Below are 19,466 nucleotides of genomic sequence, written 5' to 3'. Positions count from 1 at the left end.
CTGCTTCCTCCTCTCTCTGCCTACCTCTCTGTCTACTGTGATCTTTCTGTCAAATAAATAAATCTTTAAAAAAATAAAATAAATTCCTTGTAATCTTAACCAGCTTGACCACATATTAAAATTCCTTTTCAAAGATTTCTTTTCCACAAAACTTCTGTAACTCTTTTTCCCCCTACATTTCATTTTTGTCCTGTGTATCTTTAAAGAACCAGCCTCATTTTAGGACAAAATTAATTTTTTTCCCTTTATCAAAAAATTCATCTCTATTTCTCATTTTTTTTTTCCTTTTTAACTGAAAACATCCTACCTTCTTGGCATATGGAGATGTTTCCCTTATTTTTAGTAGCTTTAATTACATATATGCAAATTTTTAACTTTAGAAACTTTCATCTGTAGTGAAAACTAAGAAGTAAGTGTGAATGGTCTGTTAACCAGCATTTCTTAAATCTGCGAATTTATGCATTTCATTTTATGTAGAAGCACACATATGCCTTTTTAAATTTTTTCATGTACCATTAACACATCTAAGTATCTTTTCGAGTATCTGTAATAAGAATCAAAAGTAGATGAACCTATGTTTAGCAATTAATGTTTTAGTATTTTGTCTTATTTGGAAATTGACTTATTTGGAAATGAATTTAATTCATCATTTAAGCAAAACTTTAAGGTTTCAAGTACCAAAAAGATTTGAGGACACTGTTTTAAAAAGGTACCTAAAACTTTTTATTTATTTAACCTATTTGTTAAGTAAGTTTAGATTACCTACCAGAACTTTATTAGACAAAGTCATTATCCTAAAGTATTACTTTTTGATGGGCAGATGTTGTAAGAGATAACTTAGAATAAAGTTTTATATTTAATGTTGATACCTTGAAAGTCTTGTTTGGTTTTTTTTGTTGTTGTTTTTTTAAAATATTTATTTGACAGAGAGAGAGATCACAAGTAGGCAGGGAGGCAGGCAGAGAGAGAGAGAAGGAAGCAGGCTCTTCACAGAGCAGAGAGCCTGATGTGGGGCTCGATCCCAGGACCCTGGGATCATGACCTGAGCCGAAGGCAGATGCGCTTTAACCCACGGAGCCACCCAGGCGCCCCGGGGCTTGTTTAAGTTAGTTTTCATTTCAAGTATTTTTTCGTATCCCATGAAATTGAAAAACATTTGGGTTTCTCTCTTAGAGTTTTAGAATGCCCAAATTTTACAAGCACTTGTGTTCAAACCAACTAAATAGACTTATTCTACAAATTAATTTTAGCAGTACTGTGTGAAGGTAGAGAAAATATCTCCTACAACGTGTATGGATACAAATACACAGACAAGATATAATAAAAAATTTATAGCACTTGTTTTTACTAATATTTGTGGAGAGGACATACAAGCCTGATTTCCAAATACCTCCCTGTATGGGGGAGCGGGGGGAGGGAGAGATGAAAAACTTTTCCCTAAAGTTTTGTGTTTGCTCTTAGGTCCTGGAGAAGATAAGGATAGAAAATTTACGGAGAAAGTATCTAAATTTTCTTCAAGGTAGAGATTTGGAGTCTGTTATTAGAGATGCGGGAGCCTGGGCCTAAGAACCCTTTTAGCAGTTTGTATTCTAAAAGGACCTCTTTCATGGGGCTCCTGGGGGGCTCTGTCAGTTACACATCAGACTCTTGATTTTGGCTTAGGTTATGATCTCTGGGTGGTGAGATCAAGCCCTGCTTGATCCCCTGTGGGGCTCTGCACTCAGCAGGAAGTCTGCTTGGGATTCTCTCTCAAATAAATAAATAAATCTTAAAAAAAAAAAAGATAAAAGGGCCTTTTTCCAGGGTGCTTGGTTGGCTCAAGTCCGTAAAACATGTGACTCTTGATCTAGAGGGTCATTAGTTCAAAGTCCCAGATTGGGTATGGAGTCTACTTTTTAAAAAAAAAAAGGAAAAGAACATTTTTTCCCTCACTTTTTTCCCTTCAGTCTCAGGTGATTGTGGGCTGTGCTTAACATTTCAGAGATGTGATAAGATTTAATCATTTCAAGGAACAGAGAATGAAAAAAAAAATTACAATTTTTTGTAGTGAAACTAAGAAGTAAGTGTGAATGGTCTGTTAACCACAAAATGGTCTGTTAACTACAAAAAAAATGACAATTTTTTTTTTTCAGGACATTCCAACTTAAAATTTACCTTTTTTCTTAAGAGGACAATTTTGTTTCAATATCTTGGTCATTTATAATATGTTCATTTTGAGAGGAATAGGCAAGCTTTGGGTACTGGTGAAGATATGTAGATTTTAACTTTTTCTCAAGTTTCATTTCTGGTTTTGTAGAGATTTGTAAGACAGATTTGTAAGATAGTTTTAATTCTATAAAGAACTGGAATACAGCCTGAATATCAAGGAACTGGCCCACCTTTTTTTTTTTTTTTTTTAATAAACATATATTATTAGCCCCAGGGGTACAGGTCTGTGAATAGCCAGGTTTACACACTGCACAGCACTCACCATAGCACATACCCTCCCCAATGTCCATAACTCTACCACCCTCTCCTGACCCCCGCCCCCCGGCCCACCTTTTTAACTAGATTTGTTTCTTCATATTAGGGAGATTTTTAACTAAAATGAGAACCAAAAGATTTCTGTCTTTGTAAAATCTGTATTAAATAAAGCCATTCAGCACTTTATTTCTGATTATACAATTGAACCTTGGCATCTATAAACCTTCTGTTAGTATAAAGTATTAGCTTTATACCTTAAAAAGTTTGCTTCTTGAATTCTTTGTTGGGAGAAGAGGTGTCTGGGATATATCTACAAAGATCATTGCATGAAAATGAGTGAAGCTGGCAGGGGTTGGTTACAGTAAACTAAACCCTACAGTTTGTTCGCAGTGAGTCTGCTAAATTCACTTTCTGGCTTTTGGCATTTACAGGAATAGCCTATATACTTTGAACCTTGAGATTAGGTTGGCGTGCTCTCTGTAAATTATGGAGGGAAGGGGAAGTTAAAACAGGCATATGGGGTGGATTTTAAGAAGCAGAATTTTCATTAGATGTGGACATTACTGAAGTCTGATTTTTGTTTTATCTTAGAGGAATCCCTACAGCTAGGCAATTGAGAGCTCTTTCTAAAAACTGTTTTTTTCCAAATAGAACCAATTTAAAGGACCCATCCATCGTGTGGCCATTGACAAGTACGATCTCATTCGTTTTAATATTGACTCATACCAATGAGCCTTTTCATGGCTTACACAAAGACAAGAGGCATCCAGAGGGCGTAGATAATGCAGCCCCCTTGATCCAAAAGTTTACTCCAAAGGATAGTCTAAGAAAGCGAAGACCTCATTGCATAGGTGATAAGAATGTTGTGTGTACACGGTGTCCAGTCTCCCACAAACGTGAATCGCCTTTAGTCAGAACTGCCTATTCTGTGATACCAGACAGGTAGTCTGGAATGGGATTTTCTAGCACTAACAAGCAACATAGGTTGAGATGACAAAGGTCCCTTATGGGCTGGGACCTCTTAAGACAAACCCGTCTGAGAGCTGGCACTGCCCGACAAAGAGAGCACAGCTTGTAATTGTGTGTCTGGGATCCCTAGTCTGTTCAGCTGGCCATGAATGTGCACCCCAGTACATGCCCCCTCCAGATGGGGAAGACCACAGAGACCACAAAGCCAAGCTCTTAGGACAGAACAAGAAAGAAACCCCTTACCCAGTGTTGGTCTGTGCTGGTGTTTGTGTGCACATGAACCGCGGTAGCTAAGCCCTGGGTCTCTTGGAGCCGGTCTTGTACGGGGGGTGGGAGGGCTGTGCTTCAGGCTTGGGAACTGTGTTGTTTTACATAGTATCTCATTGCGTGGAGGTTTCTCGAGGTTGACTGGTGACCTACTGTCAGTCTAACCCTTTCCTTGACCAACTTACCCCTAACACAGGCATCTTTGAGTTAGATGGCAAGTGCTCTCCGTGCTCACATGCTTGACCTGTGCCCACCAATTTTTTGCGGCTTTTTGGTCTTCAAGATCCCCGTTAGCTGTACCCTTAGGTACACAAACCAAGATAAACAAACATGTACCTCACCACACCAGCACTAATGAAAATCTGCCACTGCTGACTGGCCAACAGAAGAGCATGTGCCCCCATCAGTAGCTACCGTGGTGCACTAAACGAGCAGACTCTGTTCGGGGAGACTGCAGACAGGAAATGGGAAAAGAACTAATCCAGTAAACCCCAGTAAGTGGGGAATGCAGACTGGAACTGGGGAAGGAATTCCAATGTGGGATTGCAGACTAAATCAAGCAAGAAGGACAGGCACTCTGTTAGGATCCCTGTCGGTTTAAATGGACCCATTAACCCCGGCCTAGAAAGCCGGTTAGAGCAGTATCTCGAATATAAGAGGTGCAAAGCTGAAACCTAGGGGGTGCTTAGCAGTGGCCCTCGGAAATGGCAAGAAGAACCAAACTCAAAAAGGTTCACGGGGTGCCATGCCTGTGTTTCTCAGTGTCCCTGAATGCCATGAGAAATTAAATTCATAGCCCAGTGCTACAGCCACATCTGTTAAAAAACAAGATTTAACCAAGTATATTTGGAGATCCAGTTGGCTTTATTAAATGATTCAAGATCAGGCAGCAGCAAGTAGAAGGGAGCTCTAAGGAAGCATACAAAATGGGAGGTTCTTTTTGTTTTTGTTTTTTTAATAGGAAGGAGGGTGGGGCAAGAAAATCATTAGTTAAAAATAAAAGGGTTGTTTTCAGTCAAGGTCACTTTCCAGGAGATCTTATGCAGAAGGCCTCATCTTCCTTTGGGGGACTGGCCTGGTGGCATGAATTGGCACCCTTCAGAAAATTCCTGACTAATCAGTTAAGACTTTTTCTGGGGGAGATTGAAACTGCGAGTAGATTAGGTATTAAGCTCTTGTTTGAGGTCCAGCCTGAGTGATGCCATTTTGGGCCTGTGGTTTTCTTTTTACCATGTAAACATGACCGTGGGAAACATACTGTCTTATTACTAGACATCTTGTGCTAAGAAATATTAGGCGAGTGATAATTTCAAAATACCCTTTACTCCAGCAGGTCTGCTTCCAAGAATTTACCTAGCTGATCTGTAGGAATGCATGTGAAATAATTTATGTAGGTTACTTAGTGTGGCATTGTTTGTAATGATAAATGGTGAGGTGTGATCTAGATGTCTGCCAGGGGGTCCCAGATTAAATAAATGATGCATCTGTGAGGAGGAAAAAATCATCTCCTTCTATTCTTCTAAGTTCTCAGCTGGGGCCCTGTAACAAAAGACATGAACAGGAGAAAAGCATACAAATGTGTAAATTTTACATGATACATGAGCCTTTATAAGGAAGTGATAACTTAACTCAGGGTTAAATCTGAGTATTTATGCTAGATCTGGTGAAGTGGGAAATTGTGGGGAAATGTGATAGGAGGAGTATGAGCTAAGTGTAAACTCCGGGAGCAGCAAGGCCTGTTCTTTCGGGTTTCTTTTGGTGTCCCTCCATCTTCAATGACAAGGTTGCCCTCCCCTGCCCCAACCCCTATCAGGTATAGGGAGGGCACCTGTCATCTGAGGGTCTTAACACCTGCTTCAGGGGGAGGTCAGAAAGTCTTTCCTGCACCTGCTCTTTCTCACATACCTTGCGCTTCATGTAGTTAATAATGTCAAGGTGCCATATTTGAGCTACCACACGTATTTTACAGGCCCTGGACCTTGTCAAGTCCACTGTGTGGACAGTGGAATATGCAACCTAAAGAAAATGGAGAAACTTTAACATATGGATATGAAAGATCTCCAAAATATATTGTTAAATGAGGAAAAAAGGGGAGGAGGGCATGAATTATGGGAGAGGGAGTATGTATGTGTATTTGTACAGACAAAGATCTATGGAAGGACACACAGGATCTAGTAATGGTAGATACCTTTGGAGGTAGAGGGGTGGTCATTAGGCAGGAAAGGGAGGAGGTGGGAGGGAATCTATACTTTTTTTTTTTTTAAAGATTTTATTTATTTATTTGACAGATTGAGATCACAAGTAGGCAGAGGCAAGCAGAAAGAGAGAGAGAGAGGAGGAAGCAGGCTCCCTGCTGAGCAGAGAGCCCGATGCGGGACTCGATCCCAGGACCCTGAGATCATGACCTGAGCCGAAGGCAGAGGCTTAACCCACTGAGCCACCCAGGCGTCCCGAATCTATACTTTTTTTAAATTCTTTTTTGGTTTTTGAACCATATAACTATTAGCCTAAGTAAAGGTCAAACAGAATTATATTTAAAAATCTAAGAAAATTTTTCACTCTCTAACACACCTTATTGACATTATTAGTTACCACCATTTTGGATTAATGTACATTTGTAGAAGTTATTTGAGTTAAGTCTATTAGTTTAAGCTATTAAAGTGATCCAAAATTATTAGGAAAAAAACTCTTGGGTCATAAATAGTCAATAAAAGGTTCGCAGGGTGAGAGAAACTGGCAGGGCCTGGGTCTGCTGATCCTTCTACCTTGTTCCTTATCTTTCAGATGGTTCCTTCATCACCTTCAGGCCAAGTTCGAGGTTATTATGTAGACTGGAAAATGTTGCGTGATGTGAAGAGACGAAAAATGGCTTATGAATATGCAGATGAGAGGCTGCGGATCAATTCACTCAGGAAGAATACCATTTTGCCAAAAGATCTTCAGGTGAGCTGATTGATGAGTCCCTGTCTACCCCAAGATCATTCTCAAATCCAAGCACCATTGATACTGTTGTGACTTAGTAACAATAAAATATCTGGAGAATATGATCAAAATCTCCTAGTCAACATAAATTACACTTGAAGCGATTTTGGTGAGTTTCAGCCTGAAGAGAACTATTCATTCCTAACTAGCCTTTTAACTGTTTCACTAGATGATCCTTAAAAAGTATTGGTGCAGGGGGCGCCTGGGTGGCTCGGTAGGTTAGGCCTTTGCCTTAGGCTCAGGTCATGATCTCGGTCCTGGGATCAGGCCCTGCATCGGGCTCTTTGCTCAGCAGGGAGCCTGCTTCCCCCTCTCTCTGCCTGCCTCTCTGCCTGCTTGTGATCTCTCTCTCTGTCAAATAAATAAAATCTAAAAAAAAAAAAAAAAAAAAAAAGTACTAGTTCGTGGTAACCACACAAATTGAGCAATTATTTTGACCTAAGATCTCCCCCGCCCCCGACTTCTTCCCACTCTCTCAACTGTCAAGGCACCGGGAGGCTCTGCTGACCCATGAGGCTGGCCACGTGCCTCATAGATGGCCTACAGTGGTCCTCCCCGAGAGCAGTTCCGAGCCTACCTCTCTGAACTCCTTTGCCCACTTCTCTGTGCTGAGGTGGCTTTCCATCTAGGTTTACTTTTTTGTACTCCTTAACTTGAGTAAGAGGATGTCCACCCTGTTTGACTTCCTGAAGTATAAGGTCCTGCACTTACCTGGTGACATAGAATACCTCCATTCAAGAGTTGGGGTGCCTGGATGGTTCAGTCAGTTAAGCAACAGACTCCTGATTTCAACCCAGGCCGTGATCTCAGGGTCCTGGGATCCAGCCCTGCATCGCTGGGCTCTGTACTTAGCAGGGAGTCTGCTTCAGGGTTCTCTTCTTCTCCCTTCTCTCCTTATCTCTCTCTCTCTCTCCAATAAGTAAATAAATCTTTAAGGAAACAAAGCAAAAGAATCTTATCAAGGAGTATAACTCAAACTCGGGACTACTGAAACTATCAAAAGCTCAGAGTGAGATTTAAAAAAACCACTTAAAGAAGCAGGCTGAATAATATACAGGCCATTCATTACTACAAATTTTAAAAAATCTGTCAGATTAGCCATCAGCAGAAAACTGATTGCCCTGAACCACTCTGTTAGGGCCTTTACCATACGGCATTAAGCTACTTGCCTATATTTAGGGAGTAGTAGGAGGTGGCCCCTGAGAATCAGCTTAAGGTGTCACGGAAGAATTACCGAAGAAGACCCCCAGAAGAAATGGCTCTGGTATGAGACCCAGCAGTAGCTTTTCAAAGACTCTGAGAGTTGTAGGAATTGATCCTGGCTCAGTGTTGCCTACCAAGTAGCAAACAAATCAAACTTATGCCCCCAATTTCCTCATTTTAACACTGACTTAAGTGTTTTGGGGAACAAGGAGAGGTATATGTGTTTGTATATGGTAGGTACATGCGTACATCAGTAACTTAGAGCTCTTCTAAGAAGGACAGCCTCCAGGGAACTTCACTTGCGGCCTGGTGATTTCTCCTCTCCAGTCCATTCTGCAGCGCTTACTCTCTACTATTCATTGACTAGCTGTGTTTTTTATAATTCTCTAAGTATCTCATAGTGGGAACACATGGGTAAGCTTTTGGAGATTAGGAAATAATTCTTTTTTTAGATGTGCAACGTATGTATTTGATAATTCTCTTTTGTTTAAGATTTTATTTATTTATTTGACAGATCACAAGTAGGCAGAGAGGCAGGCAGAGAGAGAGATGGGGAAGCAGGCTACCTGCTGAGCAGCGAGCCCAATGTAGGGCTCGATTCCAGGACCCTGAGATCATGACTTGAGCCAAAGGCAGATGCTTCACTGACTGAGCCACCCAGGTGTCCCATCTTTTTTTTTTTTTTTTTTAAGATTTTATTAATTTATTTGACAGAGACCATGAGAGAGGGAAAATAAGCAGTGGGAGTGGGAGAGGGAGAAGCAGGCCTCCTGCAGAATAGGGAGCCCCATGTGGCACTCGATCCCAGGACCCTAGGATCATGACCTGAGCCTAAGGCAGACACTTAACGACTGAGCTACCTAGGCGCCCCCGTCCATCTTTTTTTGTTTTTTAATTAAGTGTATGTTTCACACACACTCTTTGTTTCAGGGTTACAACATAGTAATTCAGCAACTCTATACAAAAGGTTATGCTCACCACCAGTGTAGTTATCATCTGCCACCATATAACTGTATTTACAATACATTGACTATATTCCTTATGCTGTACATTTCAGCCCTGTGACTTATTCAGTCCATGACTGGAAGCCTGTACTTTCCATTTCCTTTCACCCCTTTTGCCAAGGTATCTACCTACTTTCTGGCAGTCACCAGTTTTCTGTTCTTATGGGTCAATTTCTGCTATAGTTGTTTATTTGTTCATTTGTTTTGTTTTTTAGATTTCACCTATATGGGAAATCATAGGGATTTGTCTTTCTCTGATTTATTTCACTTAGTATAATAACTTCTGAGTCCATCTATGTTGTCACAAATGGCAGGATCTCATTTTTTAAGGCTGAATAATATTCCATTGTATATACACACCACATCATCTTTATCCATTCATCTATCGTTGCACATTTGGGTTGCTTCCATATCTTGATTACTATAAATAATGCTGTGATAGCATAGGGGTGCATGTATTCTTTGGAATTACTGTTTTTGTTTACTTTGTGCAACTACCCACTTGAGGAATTACTGGATTTGTAGTATTTCTATTTTTCATTTTTTGAGGAAACTACTGTTTCCTGCAGTGGCTACACCAGTACACATTCCCGTCAACAGTAGAGGAGGAGCTCATTTACTCTACATCCTTACCAACATTTGATTTTACCCACTCTGAAAGTTGTAAGCTGATAGACCTCATTGTGGTTTTGATTTTCATTTCCCTGATCGTGATGTTGAGCATCTTTTCATGTGTCTTTTGGCCATCTGTATGTCTTCTTTGAAAAAAAATGAAAAAATTGGATTATTTGGTTTTTTGATATTGAGTTGTTAAAGTTTTTTGTTTTTTTTTAAGATTTTATTTATTTACTTGACAGAGAGAGACACAGTGAAAGAGGGAACACAGGCAGGAGGAGTGGGAGAGGAAGAAGCAGGCTTCCCACTAAGCAGGGAGCCTGATGCAGGGCTCAGTCCCAGGACCCTGGGATCATTCCCCGAGCCGAAGGCAGAAGCTCAACAACTGAGCCACCCAGGCACCCCAAGTTGTTTAAGTTTTTTATGTACTTTGGATATTAACCCTTTATCAGATGTATTGTTTGTAGACATCTTTCCCCATTCAGTAGGTTGCCTTTTTGTTTTGACGATGGTTTCCTTCGATCTGCAAAAGCTTTTTATTTTGCTATAGTCCCGATAGTTTGTGTTTTTGTTTCCCTGGCCTGAGGAGATGTATCTAGAAAAATGTTGCTAGGCTGATATCCAAGATATTGTCTATGTTTTCTAGGAGTTAAATGGCTGCAGGTCTCACATTTAGGTCCTTAATCCATATTAAGTTTATTTTTGTGTATGGTATAAGTAAGTGGTCCAGTTTCATTCTTCTGCAAGTAGCTGTCCAGTTTTCCCAACACCATTTATTGGAAAGATTGTCTTTTCCTCATTGTACATTCTTTCCTCTTTTGTCCTAGATTAATTGACCATAAAAGCATGGATTTATTTCTGGGCTTCCTATTCCATTGACCTGTTGTGTCTGTATTTGTGCCAGTACCATACTTCTGATTATTATAGCTTTGTGGTATATCTTGAAATCTGGGATTGGGATACCTCCAGCTTTGTTGTTTCTCAGGATTGCCATGGCTATTCGGGGCTTTCTGTAGTTCCAGACAAATTTTTGTTTTAAATCTTTGAGAAATGGTGTTGGTATTTTGATAGGGATTGCACTGAATCTATAAATTACTTGGGGTAATACGGACATTTTAATAATAATAATTCTTCCAATCCATGACCATGCAATATCTTTCGTTTTTGTATTGTCTTCAATTTCTTTCATCAGTGTCTTACAGTTTTCAAAGTATAGATTTTTCACCTCCTTGGTTAAATTTGGCAAACATACTAAAGGTAGTAGATTATTCACTTATAAAGCCAATATGGAAGTTAAAACCTAAAAACTAAAGTAGAATAATCAATTTTCTCTATGAAAATTAGTCTAAAGATACACAAAATAAGATATATGACATCATATACATAAAACATGGAGGGCAGGAATTTAGTGCTTTTAGTTCATACTTTAGCCACAGTCAATGTAATATAGACTTAGATGCATAAGATGTTATATATAACCCAGTAGTAACCACAAATGAAGAAGTTGAAGTAGATACACAAAAAATAAAAAGAAATCCAAGCATAACACTAAATAAAATATCAAATCCCAAGAGAAGAGAGCAAGAGAAGGAAAAAAAAAGAGACAAACACGATAAGGACACAATGAACAAACTGGTAGTAAGTGCATATCTATCAGTAATCATTTAAATATGAAGGACTAAATGCTCTAATCAAAAGACATAGTGTGACTGAATGGATAAAAAAATAAGACCCGGCTACATGCTGCCTACAAGAGACTCATCTTCAAGACCTAAAGATATATACAAACTGAAAGTGATAGGATAGAAAAACGTATTGCATGCAAATAAAAATGAAAACCAAAAAAGCCAGGCTAGCAATACCTTAGGCATGTTTTCTGCACTCTGGGGATGGCAGAGGGAGAGGTAAACCAAGGTTTCATTTTGGAGATGGAAAGCACATCTGACTCAGCTGTGATTTTACCGAGCACTCCACAGGCCTGTGCCAGTCCACCGTCTCCCCATACAAGCAGTTCAGGAAGACAAGCTGTGAGTGCAACACTTAGAGAATGATTAAGGAAAGCTAGATCTTCATTTAATTCCTGTTACAGTGTGGTAAGACGTCTTAAGTAGAGAATGAAGAAAACAATCAGATTTTTCAGAAATACCAGCATTTTCAACGGAAGGAAACTGGTATTTCAAGAAAATTTTAAACACACAGTGAGTTTGAAGAAAGTACATACTTGAAAAATACCTTCAAGAATGTCCGTGCAGGGGCACCTGGGTAGCTCCGTTGATAGAGCATGCTGCTCTTGATCTCAGGGTTGTAAGTTTGAGCCCCATGTCAAGTTTTAGAGATTACTTAAAAAGAAATCTTAAAAAAAAAATCTGTGCGTGTGAATCTAAATCACTTGGTACTAAGGCATGCAGTGATCTCCAGAGTGACTTTGTAAAAGAAGATCTTCCCAAACAAAGATTAAGAAAAAGCAAAATTGGTGAAGAGATTGAGGAGAAAAAAAACACCTTTGGGGGCTAAAACTGGTCAAAATGTACAGATCAAAGACTGACCTGTCCCAGGCCACAATTGCTTTATGAGTTGCATCAGCTATGGCTGAGAAGAAACCTAGCCTTACTCAGTTGGTAGACCACCATGGGTTAGATGATAAATTGTTATACTATAGTAGAAACGAAGACTTTATGGGTGTTTAATTCATAATTTTTTTTCTCCAATGTTTCTGGGGATGATGACTCAAAAGAATATATTTTAAAAGGAAGGTAGAAACCATTAGGGCTTAGAGAGATCTTGAACATCACTTTAGGGCACTCTGTTATATAGCTATAAAATAAAATGAAAATTTAGTATTTTGGATAAATTTGGCAAAGAAAATGTGGCATTTTTTTTAAAAATGTGAAAAGAAACTTAGATCACGTTTTAAAAAAATAATTTGAGCATTTCTGAAAGTCAGATTTTTGTTTTAAGTTTGTATTTATTTAAGTAATCTTTATACCCAGTGTGGGGCTCAAACTCATGACCTCAATATCCAGAGCTGTATGCTCCACTGACTGAGCCAGCAAGGTGCCGCTGGAAGTCAGTTACAATAGATTGTTTTGTTTATTATGGTAAAAAAAAAAAAAAAAAAAAAAAAAACTTTATTTTAAATATTAAAAAATAGTGGTAAATGTCTAAACCTAAAGTCTAAAAATGGCTTCCTGTTTCCTTAGTTTATGAACCTTGTTTTGTAAGGTAGCAAGAAACAAGGGCATTAGATGATGATAAAGGAATTAGTCCACCCAGAGGAAATATTAATTGAGACTCTCTCTGTACCCAACATAGGAGCACCTAAATACATAAAGTAAATATTAATAGATAAAAAGGGAGAGACTGGCAGTAAAACTAAATGGTAGGGAGCTTTAACACCTGATTTACCTCAGTGGGTAGACCATCCAGAAAGAAAATAAGGAAGCCATGGCTTTGAATGACACATTAGACCAGACAGACCTAGCATATATATAGAACATGCTATCCAAAAATGGCAGAATGCACATTCCTTTCAAGTACACAGGGGACATTCTCTAGAATAGATCCAATGTAAGGTCATAAAACAAGTCTCAATAAATATAAGAGGACTGAAATCATATTAAATATCTTTTCTGACCATAGCAGTATGAAACTAGAAATCAATTACAAGAACAAAACACAAACACTTGAAGAATAAACGTGACATTAAACAACGAATGAATCAGGAAAAAATCAGAGAAAATAAAAAAATACATGGAGACAAATGAAAACGAGCACAGTAAAGTCCAAAATCTTTAGGACACAGCAAAGGCATTTCCAAGAGGGAAGTTTAAAGTCATACGGGCCTACTCCAAGAAACAAGAAAAATCTCAAATAAACAACCTAACCTAACACTCAAAGGAGCTAGAAAAAGGACAAATCTCAAAGCTAGTAGATGGAAGGAAATAATGAAGATCAGAACAGAAATAAATGAAGTAGACATGGGAAAAAAATAGAAAAAATCAGTGATAGAGCTGAGTTCTTTGGAAAGATAAACAAAATTGACAAGCATTTAGCCAGACTTCTCAAGAAAAAGTAAGGAATGAAATAAAAATTGAAAGAGAGGAAATAACAACTGATAGTACAGAAACACAATGGATTACAAGAGAATATTTGAAAAATTATATGCCAGCAAATTGGACAACCTGGAAAAAAATGGATGAATTCCTAGAACCTGCAATTCCCCACAGCAAATCAGGAAGAGAGAAATTTTGAACAGACCATGTACTAGTAATGAAATTGAGCTGGTAATCAAAAAACTCCCAACAAACAAAATTCCAGGACTGGAAGTCTTCACAGATATAATCTATAAAACATTTAAAGAAGAGTTAATATCTGTTCTTCTCAAACTATTCCAGTAAATAAAAGAGGAAGGGAAACTTCCAAAACTTCATTCAACGTGGCCCCCGTTACCTGGTACAAAAACCAGACAGAAACACTACAAAAAAAGAAAACCACAGGCCAAAATCTCTGATGAACATAAAAAATAAATAAAAAATAAATTATTTTTAAAAATTAGCAAAGCAATGTCAGCAGTACATTAGAGTTTCATGTACCACAGTAAAAGGGATTTATTTCAGAGCTGTAAGTGTGGTTCGCTTGTGGCAAATGAGTCAACATGATGTTCAGACTAATTGGAAAGGGTAAGAACCATATGATCATCTCAGTAGATGCATTTGACAAAATACAACAGCCATTCATGATAAAACTCAACAAAATGGATTTAGAGAGAACATACCTCAACATATGAAAAATCTACAGCTAGTGTCCTACCTGGTGGTGAAAAATTGAAAGCTTTTCCACCAAGTTTGGAAACAAGACTAGGCTATCCACTTTCACTGCTTTTATTCGACATAGTACTGGAACTCTGAACTGCAGCAGTCACACAAGGAGAAAAAAGAAAAGTCATCCAAATTGGTAAAGAAGTAACACTGTCACTGTTTATAGGTGACTTGATACTATATAGAGAAAACCCAGGAGCACCTGGATGGCTCAGTTGGTTAAGCATCCAACTCTTGGTTTCAGCTCTAGTCATGATCTCAGGGTCATGAGATCGAGCCCCGTGTTGGTTTCTGCGCTAAGCACGGGGTCTGCTTGAGAGATTCCCTTTCTTCCTCTCCTCCCCGCCCTTCTTCCACTTAAATGCAGTGCATGTTCTCTCTCGCTCTTTGAAATAATAATAAATAAAATAATAAATGATAAAATAATAAAATCTGTAAAAGAAAAAACCCCAAATGACTCCACCAAGGAACTGTTAACTGATAAATGATTTTAATAAAGATGCAAGATAAAAATATGGCATTCTTCTATAATAATGAAGTAGCAAAAAGAGAAATTAAGAAAACAATCCCATTTAGAGTTACACCAAAAAAAAAAAAAATACGGAGAAAATATTCTTTGAAACTTAATAGTTTGTGTTAAGTTAGTGGCTTTTGTATGCATTTTCTTATTTAATTTATGCACTTTTCATATGTTAGAGTAATTACTATGCTTTCTCAGTCAAGCACAGGGTCGGTCATACTTGTCATATTTAAGTGAACATAATCACACACACTAATATGTACGTAAATAAGAAAATCCTTAATGCAGGCTTCTGTAGTAATAATCTCTTTTTCCTCCATCTCAACCACTTTTCCCTTACCAGATTCATTCTCTCTGTTGCAAACAATCTTTTAAAAATGTAAATCTCATCCAATCTCTCATCTTTGCTTCTCCAGCAGTCAGAATCTTTACCATAGGTGTCAGGGCTCTGTTAACCTTCTCCAACCTCCTCTCAAACCCATTCCCTCTTATTGATCTGCATCCCAGAGGTTTCATGACTCAAAAATCATGAGAAAAATAATCTAGCTCTGTATCTTAAGGAACTAGAAAAAGAAGAGTAAATTAAGCCCAGGTTAGCAAAAGAAAGGGAGTAACAGGGCACCTGGCTTTCTCAGTCGGTAGAACGTGCAGCTCTTGATCTCCAGGTCATGAACTCAAGCCTCACATTGGGTGTAGAGTTTACTGTTTAAAAAAAGAAGAAGAGGGGCACCTGGGTGGCTCAGTGGGTTAATCCTCTGCCTTCGGCTCAGGTCATGATCTCAGGGTCCTGGGATCGAGCCCCACATCGGGCTCTCTGCACAGCAGGGAGTCTGCTTCCCCCTCTCTCTCTGCCTGCCTCTCTGCCTACTTGTGATCTCTCTCTCTGTTACACGAAGAAATAAAAAAATCTTTAAAGAATAAAAAAATAAAAATAAATAAAATAAAGAAGAAGAAAAAGAAAGAAAGAAAAAGATTAAAGCAGAAGTAAATGAAATAGAAACCAGAAAACACTATGGATCAATGAAACTAAGAGCTGATGTTTTGAAAAGCTAAACAAAATTGACAAATCTTTAGCTAAACTAAGTTAAAAAGAGCAAGAACTCAAAATCAGAAACGAAAAAGGAAACATTACAACTGATATTACAGAAATACAAAGTATCGTAAGAAACTGATATGAACCAGGGCACCTGGGTGGCTCAGTTGATTGAGCATCTGCCTTCAGTTCAGGTCATGATCCCGGGTCCTGTGATTGAGCCCTGCATTGGGCTCCCTGGTAAGCAGGGAGCGTGCTTTCCCCTCTCCCTCTGCCACTGCCCCTGCTAGTGCTCTTTTGCTCTCTGTCAAATAAATAAATAAAATCTTAAAAAAAAAAAAAAAGGGAAAGAAACTTTATATGAATGATTATATGCCAACAAATTGGATAACCTAGAAGAAATAGATAAATTCTTAGAAATATACCTCCTAATAAGACTAAATGGAGAAGAAATCAAAAATCTGAACTGACCAATAATAATAACACTATTGAATTAGTAATCAGAAACATTTCAAAAAAGCCCAGCGCCATATGGCTTCCTGAGCAAATTCCATCAAACATTTAAAGGTGAATTAATACCAGGGTGCCTGGGTGGCACAATTGATTAAGTGCCTGAATCTTATTTCCGGCTTGGGTCATGATTTCAGGGTTGTGAGATCAACTCCTGCCTCAGGCTCCTCACTGGGTGTGGAGCCTGCTTGGGATTCTCTCCTTCTCCTGCCCCTCCCCCTTCTCCTAAAAATTTTTTTTTAAAAACATTAAAAAGAAAAAAAAAGGTGGATTTAATACCAATATTTCTCAAACTCTTCCCAAAACTTGAAGGCAAGGGACCACTTCCAAATTTATTTTATCAAGCCAGCATAACCCTGTTACCAAACCCAGATAAGAACACTATAAGGAAAGAAACTACAGGGGTGCCTAGGTGGCTCATTTGGTTAAGCTTCTATGGATAAACAAGTTTAAAAAAAAAAAAAGAGGTAAAACTGTCTTTGTTTGCAGATGTGATCTTTTATAAGGAAAAACCTAAAGATTGCACCAAATACTGTTAGAACTGATAAATGAATTCAGTAAAGTGGAAGGATATGAAAATCAGTTGTGTTTGTGTAGACTAAAAACAAAATATCTGAAAAAGAAATAACACAATCGTATGTACGAAAGCATCAAAATCAGTAGAATACGTAGGAATAAACTTCAGGAAGGGAGAGATCTGTATGCTGAAAACTATAAGGTATTGATGAGAGAAGCTGAAGAAGACATAAATGAAAAGATGTCTTGCATTCATGGATCAGAAGAATTAATATTGTTAAAAAGTCCGTACTTGGGGCAATTGGGTAGTTGAGTCGGTTTAGTGTCTGACTTTTGATTTCAGCTCAGGTCATGAATATGAGATCGAGCCCCATGTCAGTCTCCTTGCTTTGTGGGGAGTCTCTTTGGCCTTTTCTCTTGCCATCTCTCTCTACCCCTCCACCCCTCAAATAAATAAGCCTTGAAAAGAAAAGGAAATGTCCATACTACACAAAGTCATCTATAGGCTTTTTGTAATCCCTATCAAAATTCCAAAGGCATTTTTCACAAAAGTTAAAAAAAAAAAAATCCTAAAATTCATAGGAATCACAGAAGAACCCTGAATAGCCAAAGCAGTCCTGAGAAAGAACAAAACAAGAGGCAATACACTTCCTAATTTAAATTGTTATAGGGGCTCCTGGCTGGCCCAGTCAGTGGAGCTTGCGAGTCTTGATCTCAGGGTTGTGAGTTCCAAGCCCCACACTGGGTGTTGAGATTACTTAAAAATAAAATCTTAAAAAAAAAAAACACTTTATTACAAAGTTGTAATATTCAAGATAGTATGATACTGTGTAAAAACAGACACCTAGAACAATGGAATAGAACCAAGAGCCCAGGAATAAACCCACTCGTATGGGTTCAACAAATATTCAACAAGGGAACCCAAACTACTCAGGGGAGAGAAAATAGCTGCTTTAATAAATGGTGTTGGGACCTCTGGATGTTCACATGCAAAAGAATGAAATCGGACTCCTATCTTACACCACTCACAATAATTCACTCGAAGTGTGTGAAAACTTAGAAGTAAAACCTGAAACTGTAAATCTTCTAGAAGAAAACACAAGAGAAAAGCTCCTTGACATTAGTCTTGGTGGTGATTGTTAAGATAGGACACCAAAAGCACAAGCAACAAAAGCAAAAATAAGTGGGACTACATAAAAGTAAATGCTTCTGCACGGCAAAGGACTTGATAAAGAGTTAATATCCAAAATATATAAGGAACTCCTATAGTTTAATAGCAAAAAAAAAAAAAAAAAACCAAAAACATGTAAGTTGAAAAATGAACAGAGAATCTGAGTAGACATTTTTCCAAAGAAGACCTAAAAACGTCTGCTACAGGAAAATGAAAAGATGATGAGTATCACTTATGATCAGGGAAATGCAAATCAAAACCACAAGGCAATATCACCTCCTACCTGTTGGAATGACTATTACCAAAAAGACAACGGATAAGTTTTGGCGAGGATGTGAAGAGAACCCTTCTGCCCTGTTGGTGGGAATGTAAATTGGTGCATTAATTATTGAAAACTGCATGAAGTTTCCTCAGAAACTTTTAAACAAGTTAAAAATAGAACTACCCTATGGCCCAGCAGTTCTATTTCTGAGTATCTGAAGAAAATGAAACTAGTGGTTCAAGAAGATATCTGCACCTCCATGTTCACAGCAGCATTATTTACAACAGCCAAGATAATGGAAGCAGCCTAAGTGTCAGTGTTTTTCTAGCGATGTCTCCTCAGGCAAGGGAAACAAAAGCACAGATAAACTATTGGGACTAACACCCCTAATAAAAGCTTTTGCACGTCAAAGGAAACCATCAACAAAGTAAAAAGACGTCCTACTGAAGAAGATATTTGCAAATGATATATTGCAAATGATAAGAGGTTAGTAGGCAAGATATATAAAGAACTTCTACAACTCAACACCAAAAACAAATAATCCAATTTAAAAATAGTGAGAGGGGAAAAAAGAGATTTGGCAGAGGACCTGAATAGACATTTTTCCAAAGAAGACTTCCAGATGGCCAACAGACACATGAAAAGATGCTCCACATCACTCATCATCCGGGAAATGCCAGCCAAAACTCTAAGGCAATGTGACCTCACACCCGTCTGAATGGTTAGAAGTAAAAAGAAATTACACGTATGAGCAAGGATGTGGATTAAAGGGAAACTTCATGTGTGTTTGTGGGGATATAAATTGGTATAGGTACTGTGGAAAACAGTATGGAGGCTTCTCAAGTAAGTAAACATAGAACTAGCATATGATTCAGTAATTCCGCTACTGGGTATTTACCTGTAGAAAACAAAACACCAATTCAAAGATACATGCACCCCAGTCTTTACCGCAGCAGCATTTACAATAGCCAAGATAGGGAAGCGACACAAGTGTCCGTCAGTAGGAAAATAGATGGAGAAGATGGGAGAGTATGTGCATGCACACGCACAAGAAATGAATATTATTCAGCCATAGAAAGTGAGATCTTGCCATTTGCAGCAACATGGATGGATCTAGAAAGTACTGTAAGTGAA

At 38.4% G+C, this 19,466-nt stretch overlaps 1 protein-coding gene and 1 pseudogene across 1 annotated transcript in view; both read left to right on the top strand.

Moving 5' to 3' along the window:
* The window catches only part of MRPS14 (mitochondrial ribosomal protein S14), a 28,556-nt gene that overhangs the window by 7,381 nt on the left and 1,709 nt on the right, over positions 1–19,466 (top strand). Inside the window, exon 2 of the mRNA XM_032838776.1 lies at positions 6,484–6,642. Within this exon, the coding sequence (XP_032694667.1) occupies positions 6,484–6,642 (159 nt within the window). The remainder of the gene's footprint in view (positions 1–6,483; positions 6,643–19,466) is intronic.
* Positions 10,877–12,363, top strand: LOC116855770 (annotated as a pseudogene).

The sequence above is a fragment of the Lontra canadensis genome, unplaced genomic scaffold, assembly GCF_010015895.1.
Source record: "Lontra canadensis isolate GAN:19392208 unplaced genomic scaffold, GSC_riverotter_1.0 scaffold106, whole genome shotgun sequence".
In the NCBI taxonomy this organism is placed as follows: Eukaryota; Metazoa; Chordata; class Mammalia; order Carnivora; family Mustelidae; genus Lontra; species Lontra canadensis.
Note: the sequence above shows the minus strand (reverse complement) of the source record. Positions and strands in the feature narration are given on the sequence as shown.